This window comes from Condylostylus longicornis, unplaced genomic scaffold (assembly GCF_029603195.1).
Source record: "Condylostylus longicornis isolate FDR11 unplaced genomic scaffold, ASM2960319v2 ptg000040l, whole genome shotgun sequence".
Lineage (NCBI taxonomy): Eukaryota > Metazoa > Arthropoda > Insecta > Diptera > Dolichopodidae > Condylostylus > Condylostylus longicornis.
This window is the reverse complement of record NW_026578009.1, coordinates 11,430,996-11,453,237: the sequence shown is the minus strand read 5'-3', so window position 1 is coordinate 11,453,237 and position 22,242 is coordinate 11,430,996. Positions and strand designations below refer to the sequence as shown.

Sequence of the window (22,242 nt, the reverse complement as noted above, 5' to 3'; positions counted from 1 at the left end):
AAAATCATCACAGCTAAATTCACGTATAGTTGAAAAACCAAAAATATACAATAAGGACCTATATTGATTTTTTGATCCTTTTTTTTTTACATGCATATATTCGCAAGGATTCTTTCGATATTTATGAACATTTTGTTTAAATAAATACACAAAAAAAAAATTTTCTTGTTCAAACATTTTCTTTGTTTTAATTTTTAATACTTTCTGCTTCAACACAATTTTTTTTTTCCAAAAGTTAATAAAGGTTTTGTTTTATTTATTTTTGCCTGTAATATAAAAATTAGTTATAGTTGTAAATTTGGTCAATGCATTACAACTACTTTGCATAAAATATACGAGTAGATATGGTAATAAATTGAAAAAAAAACGAAAAAAGAAATGAAAAAGGTTTGAAATTAAACCCGCTAAAATGTTCACTTTTTCTTTTCCTTAAAAAAAAAAAAACAATAAAAACAACAATTTTTGCAATTTTTAATAAAACATTGTGCATTTTATTTAAAAATCTTAAATTCTTTGAATTTTAAATGTAAATTTTAAAAAAAATTTTTAAGAAGTTGTAAAAAAAGAAAACAGAAAAGTCAGAAAGGATTTATTTTTTTTTCTTTTATTTTTTTATTATTTTTTCTAACAACTTATTTACGATATGCATAAATTATTATAACTATTTCCTCTAAAAAGAATTATTTTGAAAAGAAATTTTGAAAGCGATATTGAATTGAAATAAGCTATCAAACTGCTTGCCTCTTTATCAGGACTCTTTAAATATGAATCAGACAGTGGCCCAAAGAGGGACAGTGCACCTCTTCTGATACCTGCAGTCAAATTATTAATTTTGTGAAATGAACGAGAGAGGTATACAAAATGTCGATTTGTTAATAATAAAAATTTATATAAAAATAAAATGAATTCGGATCAAATCGATAGAGCTTGTAAAAACTACTTTCCCTTGAACAAGAGAAAATATTTTTTTTTTTTGGAAACAACAATGTGTAGCACAATATATCTAGCATATTCTCATTAATATACTAAAAATATTGTATGAAATAAAAAATTATTGCATATTTTTCGGGGAAGAACGAATATTACAAGAAGCGTTATGGTAATGGTAAAATTCTATGCTGAATTCAGCGAGCTAAGATAAATAATTATATTTTTGACAGAAAGGTAAGGAAACATTTTCTTCTAAAGAAATAAGTTTTTCTCAAAGATCTGCATGTAAAATTTGTCTCAAAGATCTACATGTAAAGATCATTTTACAATACCTTAGAAAAGGTATTGGAAAAGTTCTATAAAAACGCATATGTAAAAGTTCTATAAGTAGATATACGATCGGATAGACGGATGGATGAATAGGCGGAAGGACAGAGTGAAAGTGATAAGTATATTGTTTAAGTTTAGTTGAAAAAGAGCTAGAAATGCCTACTTTAATTTATGCTCACATAAAAATGACACACAAAAATAATGTATATATGAGAAGAGTCACTTATTAAATCAACCTTTTTATACAGTCTAAATATTAGTTTTACCCTTTTATTATAGTCTTAGAGGATAAACTAGAAAATAATAACAATTGTTTTAAATTTTATGTCCAAATAAAATTAATACTACTAATAATAGTGCAAAAAAGACATGTAAGTTAACCGTGACAACTCACAGAATCAAGAAGCTGTATCAGAACCTGTTGCTAAAATTTTAGAAGTGAAATTGGAAGTACGTATATGAAATTTTAGATGCATGAGTAAATTATTCTTGTAATTGTTTGGCAGTTAACATAATTATCTTTGCTCTCGGTATGAGTGCAGATAGTTATGAGATTACGAAACATGTAAAATTAAACATTTTAGTTTTTATAGTTTCCATTTTGTGACCAAATTATTTTTGAAGTTTTATGGCAGGAATTATAATAACTTATATAATCAAAACCGAATTTTTGAATTATTTTGGAGTTTAATGGCATTTAGACATTTCGAGACTTCTATCGAATGAAAATTAGTATTCTTACAGTAACAACATTTGGTTATATGTGAAAATTTTGTTACCCTAGATATATTTTAATAACCAAGTTTTTTAATTATCTTGCCACAGCGATAACTGTGCAGATATAATTCTGCGCATTACTAGAAACAAATGGACTGACATAATGGAGTTGATTCAGAATTCAACGTCATTTTTTAGCGTTATGGTAGCTTTCATTTAGTTTAGTAAGAATTTAGGTACCTATAATTGTAGGTACGTATGAATATCACTTAATCTTTCCATAACATTTTTTAAAATAACTAAATAAAAATCACCAATCAATCTTAATTTTACTATGCAAACATACTTAAACAGATTATAACATCATACATAATATATTTACACACAATATCATACGCATTTCATATATGTATGTATACAAGTAAATCATGTAAAATAAAAACCAATGTTAGCATAATAATTCATTAAAAAACTTATTACAAGAAGGCGCCACACCATTTAAATAATTTCTAATTATATTTGCATTGTTCCAATGATATTTTTATTGGTTTTTTTTAAATTTAAACAGCAAACAAATAATAATATTACTGATACAAAAAAAATAATATAAAAATTTTTAAAAAAATTCATGCATTGATCTCGTGATTTCATTATTAATATCCTGCTGATAAAGAATAATGCATTCTTTATGAAAATTAAACAAAAAATTAAAATAAATAATAAAATGAAATGCTCAAAATAACCTTCATATTCTTTTCATTATCGAAGACGACAGAAAAATTAAATACGTTTTTTAAATTATTTTCAGTATTATTTAAAATATTTTAATGTATAATTTGGCTTTTCTAACAATTAACAATTGATTTGCTAAATTGAAAATTAAATACGTACATACGTACATACATAAATACATCCAAACTTATATACATACATAAAATTGTAAAATCTTAATATTTTAATGCATGTGAATATAGGCTTTACTCGAATTGATTAGGAATGTGGGTTCCAAAGAAGTGTTCTAGGCAAGACACTAGGCGCATATAGAGACACTATAGATTTTTTAATTTGCGGCGAATCAATATCGTTTCAATAATCAGTCTGGAATACATATATGTAAGGTTTAATTTTTATGTATTATAATATTCATGTGAATGGATATGAGCCCATGTACATAATATATTAAGCGTATAAATGTACTGTAAGTGCTCGTTTAAAGCTGCGTTATAACTAAAATTGTATTATTATAACTATATGTGTACACATGTATATTTAAGGTAACTTTTGTTAATATTAAATAATTACATGGAATTTCATGGAATTTTGTTAAAATTTAGAAATAATCGAGATCCAGTTTCAACTGGAACTGAAACTTATCAAGCTGAGTTTAAATTCCTGTTTTATATTTTGATTTTAAATATTGTTTTCATTGAAATTTAAATTAATACTTTTAATTTATTATCTCCAATTTTTTTAACGAGTTTCCAATCATGTTCACCTATAATCTACATATGTTTACAATATGAATAATTTATTCATTATAGAACGACATACATAACAAAATATCAACTCGAATGTAAAAAATTTAAAGAGGAAAAATTGTTTGATATTTTAAAATTAGGCTAAATCACTTCAATTTCTTAGCTCATAACCGTTGATCTTGAAAACTTCAATGCAAAAACTCAATCAGAACTACACTCAAAATTAAAGATGTTACTTATCTAGTGATTAATGTTACAAAAATGGTCAATATTCTGAGGGCACTTGAATGCTTAATAGCACATTTAGACTTGAACGTGTTAAATGTTATAACCATATAATACAAACCATCTGTAGTGATTTTCGAATAGTTAAATTGCTAATAACTCCGAGTTTATTCCTTTAAGATACGTTCTACGCTTATTTTTTGAAGCAAGCCTTTAAAAATTAAAACCATTTTCCTAATAATGTTTGCCTCATTATAACCGCATTCAATGCAGTTTTTTCTCAAATTTCTTTAAAAGTTTGAAACCTTTGAAAACATACCAAAATTTATAACTACAATAACTTTGAGTATATACAATGCTGAAATATTAAATTCATTATTATTTTATTTATTCTCTGAAATAAATTGATAAGGCCCATATAAATAACACACATCCATACAAATAAATGATTTTTTTTTTTTCAAAATTATTAAAAAATACAACATTTTCTACTTGTAGGTAAACTTGTCTTTTATAAATTATTTTCAATATTTTTTTTTAATCCTTTCATTTTTATTACAAATACCGTTATAAAATAATGTCATATTACAAATACAAAACAATAAATATTGTTCCTTTATGAATGGATTATGTCGTTATTATTTTTCTTGTGTATAGTATATAAATGTTTCATTTTTATTGGTTTATTTTTATTGGTACAAATATAGTGTGCACTCTGATATTGTGTATGCATGTAAAATAAATTTTTGTATAGAGGCAAATAAAAACCTGTACTTCAATTCTAAAATAAAGTATTCTTGAAATAAAGAAAGGGTTAAAAGCAAAAGGAAGGGTTATACCAGTTAAAAACATCAAAAATTCAAAGATTTTTTCGCTTTGTAATTAAATGAAGCCATAAATAACCATAACTGTTATACATATTATATAAGTGTTATTTTACAGGGTTTTTTAGCTGTCGGTGAAATTAAAGAAAAAATTAAAGGTAGAAAACAAAAGTAAAAAATTCATTTTGTTTTTCAATAATTTTAAAAATTTTGTTTTCTTTTCGAGAAAGGGTTATGGTGTTGTAGACATTTAAAGTAAGATTTTAAAGTAAAAGGGTTAACAAAATTATATAAGAATTTTTAAAACAAACATTAAACATTTTTTTAAAATAACATAATTACCATTTTTATTTTTTTTGGAATTTGTAATTTTATTTGTTTCCTTTTTTCTTGGAAAATAAATAGATCTTTTCATTTTCATAAGATTTTTCTTCCAATTTTTAATAATTTCTTTAAATATATTTTACAATTTTTTGATAAAAAATATTGTCAAAATTGTTTTTTTAGGTCACTTGTGTAATGAAACAAAAGAAGTTGTCATTTTTATTAAAAATTTTTATTGTACAACGAGTTTTTAAATTCCTGCTTACATTTCTTGTTTAAAAAAAAATTAAATACGAAAATTTTTATAATTTGACGTTTTATAAAAGTTTTTCGAAATTTCTCAAATTTCATTGATGTCAAATTTCTTATATGTACATACGTCTTACAATGGTATTTGTATAACAAATTTAAAACTTATTGAAGTGCTAACTATGAGTAGAGTTTTGTCAATTAATGAATGAATGGCACTTTACGTATCATAAATTATCTACTACAAAAAATGTTTTATATCGCATTTTTTCTAAAAATGGACGTAGAACTGAACGAAAGTGAATTATTTATTGCCCATTTTATTGAACAATTACAAAAACAATTTCAAAAAATATTTTTTTTTTCGATGGTTGACTCTTTAAACTCAAGAAATTCTTTGCGACAGTCATTTTCAGAATTGAAAATTTTCCAAATTAAATTTCCATTATATTTTAAAAACATAAAAATTGAATAATCGAAATTATAGATTTACTTTTTAAAAAATTAATATTAATAATATTTTAACTTTCATTATTTTTGTGAAATACGAATATATATGTATGTACATACATATGTATATCACAATTTTTATTTGGTCAACAAGTTGAAAGACTCGTCGGTTCCTTTGTTAATAAAATTAAGATTTATTTAAAAACAAAATAAAAAAAAAGAATAAAAACTCTGATTTTGATGTTTTTATAGCTTTATTTTGAAAATTACGGCTCAAATTTAATTCTGTGTGAGACCGAAAATAAAAAGCAATGAACCATATGTAGAACAAGCCCCGATGGTTACTCTATGCTCCATATGTTTTCGAAAATACAAGGATTTATTACATATAAATAAAAATCTGGTATCATTCTTTTCAACGCGCTATAGCTTGAAAACGAGTATATTTTATTTTTTTTCAAAATTAATTGTTTTATTGTTAATGAAGCTAAGGCCGTGATTGTGTGTCTCGCTTTCTTACTCACCGAATGAGAAAAAAGTGAGGGAGCAACCATCATAAATTTTCATAATGTGATTTTGAAAATTAGCTTTCGCAGAAACTCCAGACTATGGAGTATGCAGATGACATAGTCATATTGAGCCACTCAGCAGAAGAAATGCAAACAACCATCAACGAGCTGAGAGAAAGGACCGAAGCTTTGGGTCTACGCATAAATCCCGCTAAGACCAAATGCTTAGCGGGATTTATGAGAATAAACTCTACAAGCCAGGTACCAATGTACTTACAAAATACCCAGATTGAGGAGACAGCAGAATTTGAGTACTTGGGTAGTGTGCTAGCAACTGATGGGGGCCAACAACATCACTGGCGCGCCAGACCCTAGAATGGAGTCCCCAAGGGTGGAGAAATGTGGGGAGACCAAGAATAACGTGGAGAAGAACAGTTAGGGCAGAATGTGAGCGGAGCGGCAAAACATGGTCCGAAGTAAAAAGAATGGCGCAAGACAGAGAGAATTGGCGAGGATATGTGGAAGCCCTATGTTTCCTAAGGGAATAGAAAGGAGAAAAAAAAAATTTTGAAAATTTGTGAGTGTTTTTGTATGGCGTATCTGGTTTTTTGTTAAATTCATTCACTTTCCTTTTGAATGTGATTGATTCAGTTGATATTTTGAGAGAAAGCGCCGAAGATGACATTTGAAAAAGCAAGAGTTAGGCTGTAAATCACAACCAAAATAAATATAAAACATTATTTCCCAATATATTTTATCTTCATAAATTTTAAAATATTCATTTACATTTTAAGAAATCTTTACTTTGGACCTATAAACGCCGTTATCTTTTTATTGAAGCTTATAACAATTTCTTTTCCACAAGACTTTTATGTTGGTCTTACTAAAATTCAGACATGAAGAAGTTTTCTATGAAGTTTTTGATGTTTTTTTTACATTTTTTCCACCATTTGTATTATAAGATTTTGATTTTGTCGCATCTAAAATATAAAAAAAATGGTATTTTGCTTTGGTCAAAACTTAAAAATTTTGCAGACCAATCACAATTTAATATTATTTATATGGCATACAATTTTTTTATATATGTACATAGCATTTTATATAATAGAAATTGTTTAAACAAATTCAACAAAAAAAAAGAAAAAAAAACCTTAGAATAGTTAATAAAAATCCCTGAGAATTTAAATGAAAACTAAGCCATCCATTGTTTAAAAGTGTGAAATAAAAATAAATTTTTACAGCAATTTATTGTAAGCGAGTAATTTGGAACAAAAACGTTTAATTTTTTTTTAATAAAGGATTTCAAATCCTAATCTATGTGTGTTGCATATTATAATAAAATATAACGGATATTTTTACCCATTCTTTATGCAATAAATAATTTTTATTTAAAATACACAAGCAAATGCATAAATTTATATTGTAAGTATGTAAGTATTCTTGTAAATTTTTGATTTTAAAAATTTTGCATTAAAAAGTATATCGATGTTAATTTAAAGGTCAGGGGGATAAGAACAGATGCGGGTCAATTCCCATAACAAATGAGGACTTCAGTTTTTATGCAGTTTTTTTTTTATTTTGTTTTGTTAAATAAAATTAAATTTTACATATATTTTTGCTAAAAACCAAATTTTTAGAAAAAGTAGATAGATATGTATGTATATATATGTATGTGTATATGTAAGATGTTTATTTACGCATACATAAATGTAATTGAAGTAATAGGCTTAACCGGAACAGTACTCTATACTAACGGATTAGATGATGCTAAATTTTCCAAAAATCTATGCAGGATATTTAAGATTCCTTAATTATTGTTAGGCAGATAAATTTTTGGCAAATATTTGTGAAATAAAACGATTGAAATCACAATATAAAAATAAATTTTACGAATTCACATTAAAGCAGTAATCTTGCTGCAGTAAATAGGTGGTAATAAATGGGAGCAGTGTATTTACTATTAAAGGCATATTTGTGTACTATGGAAGAGGGTTTTTCGAATTTCCACATTTTATACAAATTTACAAATATAATGACTTTGTCAAACTAGGATATTATGCTCCTAATAATGGATTAATATAAACTATTTTCAATTATTAAATAACTTAGCTAGACTATCATAGGTAATTAAATTTTTAATAAATGATATTAAATACAAAAGACTCTGTGAAATTGGGTCCCAAATCGTCGATCTAAATACTACAAAATAGGAATATATTATTTGTACTATTAAATCGCCTTTATTAGATCATATAAAATTTGAAATTTTAATAAATTATGAAGAAAATGAAAATTAGTCGGTAAAACTGATTATAATTTTATAACAAAAAAGAGTCTTTCAATAAAATATTTAATCAAGTTTTAGAGTTTATAGTTGCTTAGTTGTTACCCCCGATGACCATGATTGCCAAATACTCATAGATCTATATGTTTACATGCATGTACATATATTATACACGTTTTTGTTATATATACTATTGTAGTTAAATTCTATGTTTATAAATTTTTAAAAATGCGCTCAAAATATATAAAAGATTTAAAAAAGGATATTATTACACAATATCCCTTTGGTTCAAATTTTTTTATTCACAAAAAGGAAAAAAAAATAATTACTATTTACGGTTTCCAAAAGATTGCATGTGTGAATTGACATTAAAATGTAAGTAGATATGTATGTACATATATGCATGTGTACAAATTTATTATTTTTTTTCCATAAAATAAAATAATAATATTGTATGACCATTGGTCAAATGTCAACAATGGCGTAAAAAGGGCACTGAAAATAATAAGAGAAAATGAGACATTTTCATCGCTTTAACAATAATTTACGCACAAAGTTCAAAAATTTTAAATAACGCTAAAATAATTGTAATTTTTTTTTTCGAAAAAAAAGGGTCGCCAAATTTTAATTGTGCTAAAATCCATAACACTTTTTTCTTTTCTTTTTTTGGTTTTGATAAATTATTACTTCACATTCATTATAGTTTGAAAAAGAAAAATCTAGGGGTTGAAAGGTCACATATAAGAAAATTTTAAAAGGAAGTTAAATTATTTTCCAATTTTTTGCTCTCGTTTTTTTTATTTTTTTTTATTTTTTGAATTTAAATTGTTTCGGTTCAATAGAAATTTATTTGAAATTTTTTTTTATCTATGTAGTTCTGTAAAAATTTTAGCAAGCTTGTGCGTTAATTTTAATTCAGTTTTCTCATATCGGATGAGGTTTCATAAGAAAATATGTACATTCGTAGGTACATACATATGTACATTCACAAACACACATTTTACATACTGTATATGCTCTTGTATATGTCCGGCGCTTTAAAATTTATAGTTTTCTATTTTAATAATAAATAGATCAAGAATTTTAAAAATGAAAATTAGAAGAAAATTCAAAAAAAATCGTAATAGGTCTGATGGAAAGATTAAATAAACTTTCTAAATTAATATTTTGCACCATTATGTGTGTATGTTCTTGTATATATATATAAGTATAATGCAAAAAAAAATCACAAATTTCAACTTTAGATAAAAATTATTGTTCAAACTCAGAAATTTAAATCACTTATTCGAAGGCACTTCAGTTGAATGTCCTTGCCCTTATTCAAGCTAGGTAACAAATTGAAGCATCATTATATAATTATATAATCACTTACTTCAGGAACATTTAGGTTTCGCTAAATTTGTTATATTTAGCAAAAGCGATTAGTAGTTATTAAAATATTGGAATTGAAAGTAGATATCCTACAAACTTCACTTTCAAAGGGTAGTAAATCCCACTTTCAAAGAGTAGTATCCAAATTTGTATATAAAAAAATTTTAATTCAACTTTGAATTATTTTTTAGCCATATTTTTAATATTTCGCACATTATATTAATTATAATGGGGTTTTATCACGAATTGTAATTAAAATATTTTGAAGAAGCTCTCGATAAGCTTTGAAATCATTTACAACTGAAATCCATACCAAAATTCGTTATTAGAAATAATTTTTAATAGAGTTAAATTTAAATTTAATTCAAACACACTCTATATAACTAGTGTGCTTTATTACAGTAAAATCGTTAACCTACGTAATCTTCAACCATTTTAATGTAGTTAAAAATTTGTAACTCAGTAAATCATTCGAATATTTCTTAATAACTAGTTTTCGGAAACTAAAAGACTCCTCTTTTTACTAGACACTCTATATACATAGCATGAATATATAAATGTTAATATGATGTTGACATGAAAAAAAGGATATTTTCGCACGCAATCATCACAGCATTGAAATAAAACAAAAAAACACGAAAGTATTTAATTTAGAAGGAAACTAGGGGTCAAAAAGTGAAAAAAATTAAAATTTTAAAATTATGAAGGGCAAGAATATTAATAGAAAACATATATATGTACATACTTATTTATAAATATGTATATATTTATAAATATGTAAAGGTCTTTAATGGTCATTTCGGATAACCAATTTTATGCAATTTTATATTATTGTGTACATTGTTCTTTTTGAACTTTGCAATTTATTAATATTTCTTTGTCACCTCTACGAACTGATTTTGATATTGGAATCTTACATATTATTATGTACAAACATAGGTAATATTTCAATTGTTGAATATCAGACAAAAGAGTTCAAACAATAGGATTTTTATTATACAAAAAAAATAAAGTAAAATTAATGATTTATGAAAGTTTAACTCAATAAAATATTAAATTTAAAAAAAATATGTATATAATTTGCGCCAATTTTAACGTTCTTATTTTGGCGTTAACATTTAAAATTCTACATTTAATTAATTCCATCTAAAAAAAAACCCTATGGAATGGTTTCATTTAAGGAATATTTAAATAAATAACTTATAAAATAAATTTTTTATAATAAAACAAAAACAAGTTATAATAAAACTTTTTTCAACAAATTTTTAATTCTTAATAAATAATAATTTAATTATTCTAAAACGAGTCTTTCATTTAATATTTTTTTCCTTTACAGTCAAATTAATATTACTAAAAATTTCTTTCGAGTATACATTTTTTCTTTAATATTTTATAATTCATCTTTTTTTTTATATGTTTCATATTTACCACCTATATTTGAAATTAAATTTTCTATTTTTTCTCCAACTTCAACTTGATATTCTTCACCGGAATTTAAAAAGTTTATTTCAATATTTTTTAAAATTTTCATAAAATTATAATTTTCTGACCATAATTTTTGGCACAAGCTACTTGTATAATTCATTCCATCAATTAAATCCTCAGCGATATCTGGTTTTCTTATAATTTCTAAATAACTTTTATTGATGAATTCAGTTATTGTTAAACAATATTCATTATCGTTTAACCATTGTAATAAATTAACTTCAGCATATTGATTTATTTTATCTAAATCTATTGAATTGGATTCATTTAATTGAAGAACATTTTCTTTGTCTACTAATAAATCGCCAATTAGTGTTAAAACTTTAGACTTAATTTTTAAATCAATATCTTTTTGTAACAGTGATATTAAAGCTTTAGTTCCAGACTGCGATAATATTTCTTTTTGTGCTAAAGGAAATTTTCTTAATAAACTTCCAAATGCATATACTGCAGTTGATAATTCATCTGAATCACTTGATTGTAAAAGAACGTTAACTATATAAGAACCGAAATTATTTTCATAGACTTTAATTTGAGCTTTTGGATTATTTTGTGTTAGAGTACCTAACAACCTTAAAGAGGCAACTCTGTATGGTAAATATGTTTGATTAACGACCATTGGTAAAATAACATTATTTAAACCACCTGAATCAATAAACCATACTGCATTATCAATTTGATCAACTAAATAATTAAAATCTTGTAATAAACTTATTATATTAGAAGATAGGTATTCTTTATCTTTTGTATTATTAAATTCTTCGAGAAGTTCTGTAATAAATTCCATTTCTGTTTTAAAACTTGATTTCATTTCGGCATAGTCTTTTTTAAGTTGTTTATAATCCTTATAAGTTTTTTTGATGCGTTCCTCTGTTTCTTGCGATATATATTCAATTTGTTCTGGACTTTCATTTGCTTGTTTAATAGCATCTTCCAAATATTTACTTATTGTTATAGGATCTTCTTCTTCTTCTGATTTATTTTGGCTGTCATCTGGCACAATATTGAGTTCAGTATTTTTTTTCTCCTCATTTTCGATTTCGCTATCATCTAGCAGTTTCGCTTCCCTGACTCCTGTTTCTAAGTTGAGTCTTACATGTAATCCTGCAGGTATAGATTGGCCTAAAAAATATTTTTTTAAAATAATTATGACCAATTTCATAAGGAAAGATTTTAATCTACTTATATCATGAATAAATTATTAATTTCATACCTTCTTTGATAACTTGCCAATCTTTTGTTGGCACAAATGTATCATTTTCTGAAGAATGACTATCAACTTGCACTGTAACCTCATCTGAGATTGAACTCCGGCAAAATGACAGAATAACTAATATAAATACAACTTTATTCATTTTTTACAATCAAAAAATTATATTTAAATGGTTGAAATTGCAATCTTTTACTTTAATATGAACTTTTTTGCTGTTATCACTGACGTGTTTTTGCGAATTTATTCTGTATACGGCTTTCTGAGACAGATGAAAACATAAACAACATTTTTCTCCCGTACTCTCCAAACAAACATATGTTTTTAATATTGTACACGTACGATAAAAAATTTAAAATGACATAAAATAAACTCTCTTCATTGATCACAGATGTCACTTCATATCGAGTATCGATTTACTTACAAGTATCATATGAATGACATTCAAAAAGGCCTTGGTAATGCCATTTATCAGCTGGTTTTGTTATTGTCGAGTATATTTCGGCGAAGTAAGGTAAGAATAATTTTTCTATAAATCCAGATTTTTTTCAATTTATAATTTTTTTTTAAAATTTGAAATAGATTTGGAGAGGAAAAATAAAGATGTCTTTAACACGTGTAACAAGATTATTCCAAAGCCAATTGAAACGTACACAAAGTGTACCGGCTGCATTATATCATGAAAAGGTAAATTAATAAAAAATAGTTTATTGCGTCTCATAATGAAATTGAACATTCTATCAAATTTGCATATATAGGATATATAGATGAGTAGAACATAATATATGTATGCATGTGTCACAGTATAAATTATAATCTAATACGTAGTGTGTATAAATATAAAAACAAAATATAATCCACTAAAAATAATTCTTATGAAATATGTTATTTATGTACATAATGTTTATTTTGAAATAAATTTTAGGTTGTTGATCATTACGAGAACCCCCGGAATGTTGGTTCATTGGACAAAAAAGATAAAAGCGTTGGTACTGGTTTAGTTGGAGCACCGGCTTGTGGTGATGTCATGAAATTACAAATTAAAGTTGATGAAAATGGAAAAATAATTGATGCGAAATTTAAAACATTTGGATGTGGCTCAGCTATTGCTTCTAGCTCTTTGGCTACTGAATGGGTAAAAGGAAAAACTATTGACGAGGCTGGCACTTTGAAAAATACTGATATTGCAAAGGAATTGAAGTTACCCCCAGTGAAATTACATTGCTCTATGTTAGCTGAAGATGCAATTAAAGCTGCTTTAGCAGACTACAAAGTTAAGCAAGAACAACAAAACTAAAAATAATTTCATTAAGTAATATACAAACTAAGTTTCGTTGTTTCTTTAAGAATTTTTAGAATGGGAGGGAAATAATTTTTATTGAATTTAATTTTGAAAAGATTAAACAAAGGAAGAGAAAAAATATATGATATTTAAACTAAATTTGTAGTATCCACTAAAAAAATTAAATTGTTAAATGATATAAATTAAAATATGTAACAGTAAACTATCTATATTAAAGTCAAATAAAATCTTAAAAAATTGCATTTTGAATTTGAATTCATTGGCCTATTTGATACATTAAGAGAATCATATCTACATATTTATGTAAGGATGTGTGAAGAACAATTCATAATCAAAAATTATTTGTTTACTATTTCATTTAAATATGTATAGCTACATATTCATTTTTTTGATTATAACTATTTAAATATTTTAGATAAGATTAGAACAAAATAGAACAAATGGTAAACCATTAAACCTCCAAAAACTATGCAAAATTAAGAAAAGTTAAATTTTACAAATATCCAAAACAATCAATTTTATAGGCAGTATTGCATTTAAAAGTATTTAAAATAACGTTATTATTATTTTTTATTTGTTTTGCTTTAATTATAGAAAACATTCATGTAATATTAAATCCCAAATGTAAATATATGTAAATAACTTAATCCCTAATAACATTTTTATTTATAAATACGTAAGTATGTATGAAATATTGATAATAAATAAAATGATCATATTTATACGCAACTAAGCAGCTATAAATATTTTAGTATCATAATTGCTTTTGTGGAGCCAAACATGGGTATAATCATCCCGACTTGCAAAGACTTCAAAAAATACATGCATCTGTATGTATTATTGAGATAAAATATTAAATGTTATTTCTAATGTGAAAAAGTGATTATAATGCAAATATTTGCATTAAAAATTATTTAAAAAATTGATTGTAGGAAATCAGCCTTCCAAAAATATCTACACCATTTAGCATTAAGCTAAGCAATCAAACTTAAACTTTAAAGGACTACAATTTGAAACTTTCCATTACATTTACACCAAGGAGATCGACAAATACTCTACTCAATATTTTGAAAAAATTCAGATTTTGCATTATGTATGTAGATGCTTTTATTATGTTTACAAATATTTAATAAAAACTTTAATGCCTATAAAAAGTATGTCTACGAATCCTTCTTTCTATTTTTTTTTTTAAAGCATAATATTAAATATCATTAATTGATATTATCTTATTTGTTACATTACTTATTATTATATTTATTATTATATTATTTTAGGAAATTTTAGGAATATTTGGAGGATATTTTGATTCTTCTTCTCTCAATCACTTGAAATTATAAGATTTTAACATTTTTTTCGGTAATACTGATACAACTCAAAATTTGGACATTTGAGAAAACAAATTTTTTAACTATTAGATTTAATATATTTTTCTCGATACAGCATTATTTTATATTATATAATAAGCAACAATGTTCATGCTAGATAAATGTTGATTTTGCACAAAACAGAAATGATTTAAGCGATTATCTCTGTATAAATAGGTCATAAATCGTATTTTTTTAATTAAATCATTGTTGCAGCAAATGTGCGGTTACAATAATTAATCTAGCAACAATTTTCATGCTACATGAATGGTGCTTTTGCACAAAACAGAAATATTTTGCAAATCCAATGAATTTCTATCGGTTAATTTAATTTCCCCGAAAATCTAATATAAAATATATTATTTTATATTATATTAGTATAGACATAAATGTTGCTTAAAAATATTTTCATTTAAAAATATAATGTTGAAAATAAACTCAAAATCGTTATCATCTTATATAAAATGCAAATATTTAAACTTCAAGTAAAATATTTTGACCTTTTGATAAATTTTCAACAAAAATTTTTGGAATTATCAACAGAAAATGTTAGATCTTAGGTGAGTACATAATAAATTCATGTATGTATACTTCTTTAATCTACAAAGAAAAAAAAAAACTATATTCTTAAGACTAATAATAAAAATTTTAAATAAAACACAAAAAATTTATTTCTTTTGTCCGCGTGCGAAACCAAAAAGAAATAAAACTTTTATTTTATTATTTTTTTTTAAAACCATTACAATTGCTTTATATGTTTTTGTATGTATATTTTGTATTTATAATGATTTCAAATATACATACTTTTTTTTTATATTATATTTTTTGCTACTTTCGACTACATTTTTGCTCTACAAAATATTTCTAACTTTTATGCCTTCCATGGATAAATTATAAATATTTATTATTAAATAAATATTTTATATAGTAATAATAATAATATGTATGTCATTTATTCAACATTTTTGGATTGTAAAAATTTATTTTAAAATTTAAATGAATAATATGTTTAAATTACTAGGGAGCTTTAAATTGGAATTCTTTGCTTTGGTTAAAACCATTGCTTTTCTTTTTTTAAATTGATGTAAATTAAGACAAATTCTCAAAGTAATTAATATTTTTGTAGTTATATAACATGCATAAAATAATATTTTTCAAATAATATTGTATTTGTAATTATGATAAAATAATAAAATAATTGTTAAGATGGTGTTTTATCCTTTTTTTTTTTTTAATTTTTTAATTTTATTTTTTATTTTTTTTTTGTATTTTTTTTTTTAGTTTTTTGTTTTAGCAAATTTCAAAAAATTCATTAATTGTAATTATAAATTTTAAAATATTCCGTAAGTAATTTTAATTTATTTTAAATGTGTTTTTATTTTTCATATATCGTTGGCATAATATATAAAAAAAAAAAAAATTTTATATAATTTGATTTGATTAACATATATGTATATATATAATTATATTTGGGTTAGCAAAAAAACAAAAATAAAAAATAATGAATATGTAAAATAAATTTTAATATTTTTTTTCACACCATAGTGTGTTGGTTAGTAAATAAGATTATATATAATTGGGTATGTAATATAATTTGAAAAGAATAAAATATAATATATAAATGTTTTACGTTTTAATAACATTTCAACATTTTACGTATATAATAATAATAATTATATAATTTTTGATTAAAGAATAAAATATTTATAATTGTGATAAAATTATAATCAACACTTCAAATTTTATTTAAAACGAAAAAAAAAAAATTTTTTTTTTATATTTTTTTTTATTATTAATTTTTTTTTATTTTCATGTATTTAATTCAAACGTTCACTTGTACCAGTTGGGCATTTTGACATATCGCTTTGAACATATTCTAAAAAATTTAAAAAAAATTTATTAAAATAAATTTAAAAATTACTTAAAAATAAAAAATTACTTCTATCTGGATGTTCGCAATTGAATTTGTCAAAAACGCATTTATTGGAAAATAAAAGTGGTTTTCCATTTTCAACGGCACATATTCTTGCGCTTTCTGAATAATCATTTAAACAATCGGAACCGCATGGTGTTTTCTTTGATTTTCCTGGAGTGGCTGATGATAATGCCATCATCACAAGAACTGTAAACAAGACAAAATAAAAATTAAATGAAATAAAATGAGTTTTGTAAATTTTTGTTTTTGTTTGATAACTGTCATATAATATACAATTTCAGTTAAAATTGTAATTGATTTTAAATAACTACCCAAAAAACAACATTAGTACCCAAAATGCAGTAATTAACCAGATAATAATCATTGAAGGACGATTAATGTTAAAATTCTCGCAATTTTTCGGAATGTTTTAAAAAATTTTACACTTGTACGAGTATGTATAAAATTTTAATGCAATTATTTTTTTTTAAATTTATAACAGCAAAAAAAATAATGCAAACGAAAATTTGAATAGAAAGCTTATTTTTTGAATAGAAAGCTTATTTCGAAATGCATATATGTACGTAAGTGCCTATTAAACAAAAAAAAAAAAACAGTTCACCTGTTTACAACAGAACTATCCTATGTCCATTTCATTTCTCAGGAAAATTTTTTAAGCAATATTCTACATCAGTTCCGCTCTGACCGCGAGAATATGATTATTTTGATGCCCTTGTTAAAGCACTATATAACTAGTTCGTTTTAAGAATCCTTTACGTGTACACAATATTTTATTATTTGTCTTAAAAAAATTGTCTTAATTGTCTTAAAAACATATAAATTCTGATTTAATTGAACGCTTTTCAAGCTTTAACAAAAAGTGATAATAGAAAATATTAGAGAAATCAAAACTCTTTTGCAACTTTTTAGTAAATTCATTTTAGTGATTAGTCAAAGAATATATGGATAATTATCTTTGATTTTAGTGTGATGAGGCTGACCCCTGAACCATATCTTTATATATTATTGAAAATTACTGGAAATGAAAAATTCAATGTCATAATAATATGCAACATCTACATAAAGCATTTGTAAATTTTATCATAGTATAGATTTTATTATTATTATTACTCTGGTATATTACAAGAAAGTATTTAATATTATGCATGAATTTAAATAATACTTGGTAGTTAAACTACAAGATGAAATTCTAATCGATTGACAAGATGAAATTCTGGTGATTTTTTGTAGATACGAATGTATTTAATTTTTACCATAGAAAACATAAATAACGCCTAAATATATGCAATATTAAAGCGTTTCGTAAAGAAACGTAAATGGCATATTCAGTGAAGTTCGCATAATGAAAATATATGTATATACCCGTACGAATGTATGTTCGAAGGGTATACTAAATTTGCCTTACCGTTTGTAAAGCTAAAAAATAATGGTCAGAGATATAGAATCAACTGTATGTTTTTAATCAGCATCGAATTCTATAAGTCGATTTAGTCTGTCCGTCCGTCCCAGCGATAACTCAAAAACTAATTGAGCTAAGTTCACCAAATTTTCACAAATGATTTATTGTAGTAAGTGTCATAATCCTATTTAAATCGGACATAATCGGGGTACTGGTTCGGGTAGCTGCCATACAACTTCGAAATTTATTAAGCTATATCTCAGAAACTATAAAAGCTATGGTATTGAAATTTCACACAAACGAATATATTACGAGTAGTAGAGCCGATGTGTTTGATAAAATTAATTAAAATTGCTTGGCTCTTTCTGGTAGCTGCCATACAACTTCAATAGTAGTTTGGCACACAGTACTGAAATTTGGCATTAATTAATATGATAATCGTATAACTTAAATTTATGGAAAGGTTCATGATTTCAAATCTTTTTAAAAACAAACATTTTGAGTTCGATTTAAATAAGATTCGACGTTGCAATGAATTAAGATTAATGTGATAAAATTATTTTAAACTATTTAAGATTAATTTTTATTAAAGATTCAAAATTTAATTTTTTTATTATTTTTTTTTTTTATTTTATATTACAGACTAAAAATGCAATAAATGCCAAATTAATTTTCTTTATAGGTGTGTCAGTGTCGTTTTTGCAAAAACATTTCTTACATTTCATTATTAATCATATCCTATGAAATAATAGTACTCGTAAAAGTATAATTTATACAAATATATTACAAAATATTACTGGCAAAATGACTTTTTAATTTTTTACTTGAAGTACTCCCGACAGAGTACTCAAACAGAAATAGTATTGAATATATAGTAAATTCCGCTCAATTTTATGAACTTCCCAGCCGAGTGAACCAATTTTAGCATATTGACTGCCTTGCACTGAACAAGAATTTTTATATGTGCTCAATATAATATATTGAACAAATCTAACAAATCTGAATTAGAAAAAAGAACGATATTTTGTTTATATAAATAAAAATTATATTGTGATACATCATTGTGTTAATTTAAAATATAATCTAGATAAAATAAAAAGTGGTTTCATGTTTTCATTTTAAAATGCCGACAAGAAATATTAAAGGAAAACATTTAAATTTAAGTGAGTTTTGAAATTAGGAGTAAGTTTTACAACAATATCTAAAGAAATCGTTATTGCTTAATTTACAGTTTAATATATTTGACACCTAATAGAGTGAGCTTGTTCAATAGAATGAATAGCCCGTGGTTCTATTGTGTTCACTGGAGCAGGCTTCTACTGTATTTGTAAATAATTCTAAAAATACTTGAATATAAAAACTTAAAAAATTAAAAATTTTTGGTAAATTCCACGTTGTAAATTTTTTGCCCAACATAATATCCGAACTACATTAATTGACCGTATAATAAATCAAAATATTACATGATGCATATTCTCATGCAACTTGCAATCCGTATATTATTTATAGTATATGCAATTTTTTTTATTTTTATTTTTGTTTTATATGCAAATTAATTGGATTCAAGCTACTTTATAATTCAAACACATATTCAATGCTTTTATTTTTTTTTTAATTAGGAATTTATGCATATTATAAACCTATTAATATTATAATAAATAATACTATTAATTTACATGTTTGTGTGTATAATTTTTGAATTATTAAATATTATGCGTTTTATTATACGTACAATGTATAAGTATATTAATAATTACTGTTATATAGCTATATAAAAATATGTAATTAAATTTGAAGTAACCTGAGATACAAGTTGAACTTGAATTATTTAAGAACGTTTGTATATATGTATTTATTTATATATACATATGCATGTATTAAAAAGTTATTGGAATTAAGAAAAAGAACAAAATTTGTTATTTTTAAAAAATTAAAAACAAATTAAAAACCAATAATTTAAGACATTGTATATACTTAAGAACCCTCATAGCGACATACAATTGAAATTTAAAATTAAAGACTTATTATTTTAAATAATGATTTTTCATTTAAATTATAGATTTATTAAATAAATTTCAAAGAAAAATGGAAAAGATTAACAAAATTGTGGAAACTTGAATTCGTTTTATGCTTAAATAGAAAAAGACTTCTAATTTCGAATATAGGTAAAATAAAATTAACTATTGCATTAAATTTCAAAAAATTTTGAAATGTACTTAATTATTTTGTTTTGTGCATCACTTAAAGCAGCCGCCGGTAAAGTGCGGTTCATGGGCAGCATCCGGACCATACAACTTTAAAATGCGGCCCATCATTCTGCTTATAAGAAAAAAATATATTCGATTGCGGCTATTAAAATTTTTAAAAAAAATTTTAAGAACTCAAACATAGATAATAGATATAGATAGGTACATAAAATTCTATACATATTTATTACTTGTCAAAATAAAACAATCAATAAAGTCAGTTAAAAATGTCATTTCTTTTTATGAGTAGGTAATGTAAGAAACTCGAGAAACTAACGATTGACTTAAGGAATTATGATGTATAGTATCAATAATATTTAATTTTATTTTAATTAAAATTCCCCCATAGAAACCTTAATAGTGTTGGGGCTCTTAGATATTAGACCAAGTACATAAAAATAAATAAGTTAAAATACCATTTTTATAATTATTTCAATATTTCGTTAATAAAAGCCTACACCTATACACATAAAATATTTAAAGAACTTGTAAAAATTTCTGATAAAATTGAAAATTTGTTAATAAAATAGGTAATTTTTAGTGATAACTAAAATGTAAAAGCCTTACCGCCATATAGTAATTAAAAATAACAAAAAAAAAATTATTTCAAAGTTAACAACCAGTAATGTTATAGCATATAAGTTATGCGTAGAAGATAGAAAAATAATTGCCATATTTGTTTCTTTTTTTAACTACTTTTTAACTATTGTGTAATAAGAGTGATTATGACATTTTTACGAATAATGTACGTATATGTATACTCTATGAATTTTAATTTCTATTTTTACACATTTTCAATTATTTCAAAGTCATTTTGATTTGAGAAGATTTAAAAAAAAAAAACCCCAAAAACAGTGGAATATACTCTTTAAGTGGAATTTACTCAAACACATTTTCAATATATTTATTTTACTTCATAAGATGCTTGCTATATAGAATACCAATTATAACTAATTATATTTTAACTAATGATGATAATTTATAATGCTATATAAATATATAAGTTAACTTGCTTAAAATTATAATTTAGGCACTTATAGTATACATATTTAGTATATACGACACTATAATAATTAATTACTTGTTTTTAAAATATCAAAGGAATAATTAATATGTAAAATGAAAATTTTAATTTATTATGATATATTAACGACTTTAATAAAATTATTTTAACTAATTATATTGAATTTAATGATGTTAATTTATAATAAAAAGAAAATTTAATTATTACATTATTTTTATATTGCCTGAACATTCAATGAATGTTAAAATAAGTATAATTTCTATATATACTAAAATGTTATTTACGAACTAAATTTACGAATCACGCAGAACCTGCATTGTATTGTTGAAATTAATTTTTAAAATTAAAAATGTTCAAATTTATAATTTTCTTCATTTAATTATACTCTTTTATTTTTAACAAAATAGACAATTTAGCTTCAAAAGGCTTATGGCTATGGTCATTTTATCTAATTTGTTTAAATATTCATGCTATTATTTCATTCAATCGTACCATCACTTTCGGCAAATTCGAATTCAAATTAAAGAAAACCAATGCAAATTTTGATTTTTTACTTTATAGAATAATTGAATTTAAATTTGGTA

General features: G+C 23.9%; 2 protein-coding genes across 2 annotated transcripts; one reads left to right on the top strand and one right to left on the bottom strand.

Moving 5' to 3' along the window:
* Positions 1-11,105: 11,105 nt before the first annotated feature.
* Positions 11,106-12,615, bottom strand: LOC129609815 (nucleotide exchange factor Sil1; the record flags this gene model as incomplete). Its single annotated transcript, XM_055521938.1, has 2 exons — positions 12,390-12,615; positions 11,106-12,298 (listed from the first exon to the last, which is right to left on the bottom strand). Coding segments are annotated over exons 1-2 (1,335 nt in total), but the record flags the coding sequence as incomplete, so codon positions are not given.
* Positions 12,616-12,848: 233 nt separating this feature from the next.
* Positions 12,849-13,931, top strand: LOC129609710 (iron-sulfur cluster assembly scaffold protein IscU). The gene is made up of 3 exons (XM_055521818.1): positions 12,849-12,900; positions 12,969-13,073; positions 13,312-13,931. The coding sequence occupies exons 2-3, from the start codon at positions 12,990-12,992 to the stop codon at positions 13,681-13,683; spliced, it is 456 nt and encodes a 151-aa protein (XP_055377793.1). The 5' UTR covers positions 12,849-12,900; positions 12,969-12,989; the 3' UTR covers positions 13,684-13,931.
* Positions 13,932-22,242: the final 8,311 nt, after the last annotated feature.